The sequence below is a fragment of the Buceros rhinoceros genome, unplaced genomic scaffold, assembly GCF_000710305.1.
Source record: "Buceros rhinoceros silvestris isolate BGI_N320 unplaced genomic scaffold, ASM71030v1 scaffold28182, whole genome shotgun sequence".
In the NCBI taxonomy this organism is placed as follows: domain Eukaryota; kingdom Metazoa; phylum Chordata; class Aves; order Bucerotiformes; family Bucerotidae; genus Buceros; species Buceros rhinoceros.
In genome coordinates, this window is record NW_010399908.1 from 1 (window position 1) to 3861 (window position 3861).

General features: G+C 48.8%; 1 protein-coding gene across 1 annotated transcript in view; it reads right to left on the minus strand.

Annotated features, from left to right (window-relative positions):
* Positions 1-517: 517 nt before the first annotated feature.
* Positions 518-3861, minus strand: part of LOC104489505 (solute carrier family 2, facilitated glucose transporter member 5-like) — a gene marked incomplete at its 3' end in the record, with an annotated part of 6506 nt that continues 3162 nt past the window's right edge. The window contains exons 5-10 of the mRNA XM_010131672.1: positions 2793-2945; positions 2584-2709; positions 2101-2288; positions 1597-1707; positions 1001-1102; positions 518-593 (exon numbers count right to left, since the gene is read on the minus strand). Of these exons, the coding sequence (XP_010129974.1) occupies positions 518-593; positions 1001-1102; positions 1597-1707; positions 2101-2288; positions 2584-2709; positions 2793-2945 (756 nt within the window). The remainder of the gene's footprint in view (positions 594-1000; positions 1103-1596; positions 1708-2100; positions 2289-2583; positions 2710-2792; positions 2946-3861) is intronic.

Genomic DNA, 3861 nt, shown 5'->3' on the forward strand with positions numbered 1-3861 from the left:
TGGGCTGCCCCCAGCAACCCCCTCCCCTGCCTGAGGGCACGCCAGGAAAAGCAAAGGCTGTAGGTCATTTCTCCTGCCAGCACGACCTCTACAGGAGTTCCAAACCCGCGCCGTTGCATCCAGCGGGGCTCTGGCAGGGCTTTCCGGGGAGCTGAGTCAGGACAAAGCCTTTCGCTCTCCACATCTATCTGCACATCTCCTTTCTGCAACGTGATCGGCAGGGCCGTGCTCATAATTCGAGTTGCTTCTAATTTGATTTGCTGCCTACAGATGCAAGCACGCAACATCGCTGCCCGGTTGGTAGGGCTCGTGTCTCAGCGGGGTTTTGCTCGAGATCTTACTGGGGGAAATCTCAGGCACGAGCACAATTGTGCCTTTGCTTTTCCTCTCAAAAGCCACATGCTACCCCTGTCTCATAGACACAGCCAGCAAATCAGTGAAACATAACTGAGACTGAACGTAACACTTGGCTTTGCCTAACTTGCAGAGGAGGCTGGAGTAGGCTGTGCGAACTTACTGGCTCCGATAGCATGTCCAATGATGTAAACGATGACACACACTATGCTGAGGTAAGACATCCATGAGACAGTGGTCTGTGAAGAGTTTAATCACAGGTTAGATGTGATTCCTATCTGAACGTCACCAACACATTCAAGGCACTGTTTGAGGTTTGAAGGCGTTCTAAAGCCAGCACACCCCTCCATTGCCAGATATGTCCATACTTAGCTACAACAATCATAGCCTGGGTATGAGCCTTGCTTCAACAAATGGGTACAACGGGTATTATGAACACGATGTACCGTGAGTAGTATTCAGGCAAGCAGGATCACAGCTTTTCCTGGGTTTAGTTTACTTTAGGTAGATACACAAGCACAGAGACCTTTCTTGCTGTCTGCTCCCCACCAGAGTGTAGAAGCAACTTCAAAGCACACCAACAGTTTGTTTCCTGGAAGGTCCGGAAACACATGGGTAGGACCACTAGAGCCATTCAGCTACACACCTGGAGATTCAGGGCCACAGTCAACACTGCACAGGAGACACAGCACAATCCAAAGCCAGCAAGGAGAAGGATTCTCCTTCCTAGGGATTCCACGATGAAAACCTGAGGAGATAGAAGAGGGTGAGAAACCAGACACCTGGGGCACAGGACTTCTTATTTCAACAAAATTTATTAAGGTACTCCCTGTCTTTTAAGAAATTCAGTGATATTTCCATCACCTACTGATGGACTGCGGGCTTGAAGTCACCCAGGAACTGCAAGAAGTTGCACGTGTCAATAACACTGAGAATAGGCAGGGCATTCCTCAGCACCCAGTCCCAGTGAGAACCACGTGGAAGACCTGCATGGTAACACTGGACAGCAAAAAAAGGACACGCCAACCTGGAGACCAGAGCCTGAAAACCTCCGAGACGTATGAGAAATTGCCATGATTAATCACGTTGGTTAACAGAGCTGCCTTCAGCCAAGGGACTCTACAGGGCATCTGTTGTGCAAAGCAGCTCAGAGTACGCGTAAATAACAACACCCAGTTTACACAGTGACGGGCAGGGGAGACTGGATGAGATAGAACTCGAAGAGCCCAAATAGAAACTTACAGCAAGCAAAGTCATGACGACATTGATGGCACCTATTGACACAGTGACATACTGAACACTGTTGTCGTCCACGCCGGCTGACTGGAAGATTCTGTTTGCATAGTAGAAGACCTGCAGCAAAACCACAGCTGTGTTTATAGTGGCCAAAGGAATCCCATTTTGGCTGCTTTTACACCCTTGAACTGGGGCACAGAAGCCTGAGAAGTGAATTGTTTGATTTCTGGAGACATTGGTGTTTGGACCCAGGCACAAGCACCTCACTCAAACATCCAAACCATCCTTACCAGGATAGCTTGACTGTATCTAGCACATGTGTGTACTGGATTTGGTACTGGCCAGGGTCAGCCACCACAATGTGACAGAGAACCAATGTCCCTGATGAAGGGGTGCTCCTGTGTCCTAGGTCCTAGCTCCTGTGTCAGCACTGCCCCACATCATCCCCTGTAAAGTCCCATCCCTTTATCACTCACCCCACTGCCCTTTCCCGTATGTCCTCCCACTCACCCCATTAATCCCAGAGAGCTGCTGGCCCATCATCATGACAATGATGGAGATGAGCTGCCATCGCAAGCCTCTGAAGGTGCACAGGCTGAATACAGAGAACTGTCCTTCTTCCTTTTCTGACCGGTCTTCTTGGCGCATTTCTTCTATCTCATTGTCCACATCATACCAGCCTCTCAGCTTCTGCAGAGCTAGTTGGGAGAGGAAGGAGAGTTATGGACCCCAGAGAGCAGGTCTACAGTGAGCTGTCCTGCTTCAGATCAAGACAGAACGATACGCAAGCCATGGGAGCAGTGCTCCCATGGGGGGGAAGTCAGGGATTCACATATGCAGAGAAAGGAGCAATGTTGCAGGAATTCCATCCGCCAGCAACGTGTCAGTGAAGCATTTCACATTTGGTTGCTTCACTGTTGATTGTTGCCAGTCACATCCCAGTCAGATCTATCCCATTCCACCTCCCTTTTGATTAAAGGATGATGCTTGTACCTTGTCGTGCTTGCTTTTCATTGCCCTTTTGTATCAGCAGATATCTGGGACTCTCAGGGAAAAAGGGCAATATAAGGAGCTGAATTAGTGATGGGATCCCAGTGAGCCCCAGCAGCAAGGGCCAGCCTGCAACAAGTGAGACAAAATGACAACTGTGAGATACTTTTTCCCAGTAGAGCCCACAAAGAAGTCTCAAGTCAGGGCTTTACCTTCGGCGGTCCCAAGGATGCTGTTGAGACCAAGGATCTGAGCTACAAGGATCCCAAGAGTGATGAAGAGCTGTGGTATTACCCCAATAGCACCTCTCAGATTTTTGGGGGATATTTCTCCAAGGAACATGGGAACCACATTGGAAGCCAGACCTAGTAGTTAGAGAACAATGTTAGACATGCAGCTGCCAGACAGCAGCACACTCACCATCTTCAGTAAGATGGTTGGACTTGGTCACTTTGAAGGTCTCTTCTGACCAAAATGATTCTGTGATTCTAAGATGACTTTCTGCCATGTGAGACCAAAGTGATCCCTGATGGATCACAGGGCAGTTGGAAACCTCACACTGAAACCCTTCTGCTCCAGGTGAAGATTTAATGTCATCTTCTGGCCAGTGAATAAGCTGCATATGGTTTCCCCACTCTTCAGTGGAACATGAGAGAAAACCCCCCCCCCACATGGCATTGGTTCCCTCAGTAGGTGGAGAGGCACAAAATCCATAGCTGTGTCTGGTGGCCTCAGAAAGGCCTGGAATCTAGTGTTCTCCAGGAGAGCATCACTTCAGCTTTGGATACAAACTCCAAGTGTAAGGGAGGAATTTCTACTTCCTCTATAACAAGAAAAAAACAGGTCTCCAAACAAGCTGATGTGAGGACGGAGGGATGTGACTTCTCGCCGGCTTTTAAGAATTCACTAACTCCTCTAATTGCTCAGTACCATTTTGCAGAGAGCTGTGCTGGTCTGAGATCTCACAGGCATTTCTACTCGAACACGACACTAAGGACGCAGGTTATTTTGAGGAACGTTGCGTGGTTACCCGCAGTGACCCCAGAGAGCTGCCAGCTCCCATGCTTAGGCTGGAAGTCCTGGAATGCAAAGCTCTAACTCCTGGAGTCAAACGACCACATGAGACTCTTCTCTTACATTTCTAAAATTCTCAGCCTTCAGGAGTTTGGAGTTACAAAGGTGGTCAAGTTGTTATCTGAAAGCCAAAAGGCACGGAAACAAGTGCCTAGAAAACATTATAAAACTAAACTCACGAGGTGTATGGAACCCACCCGCTGTGAG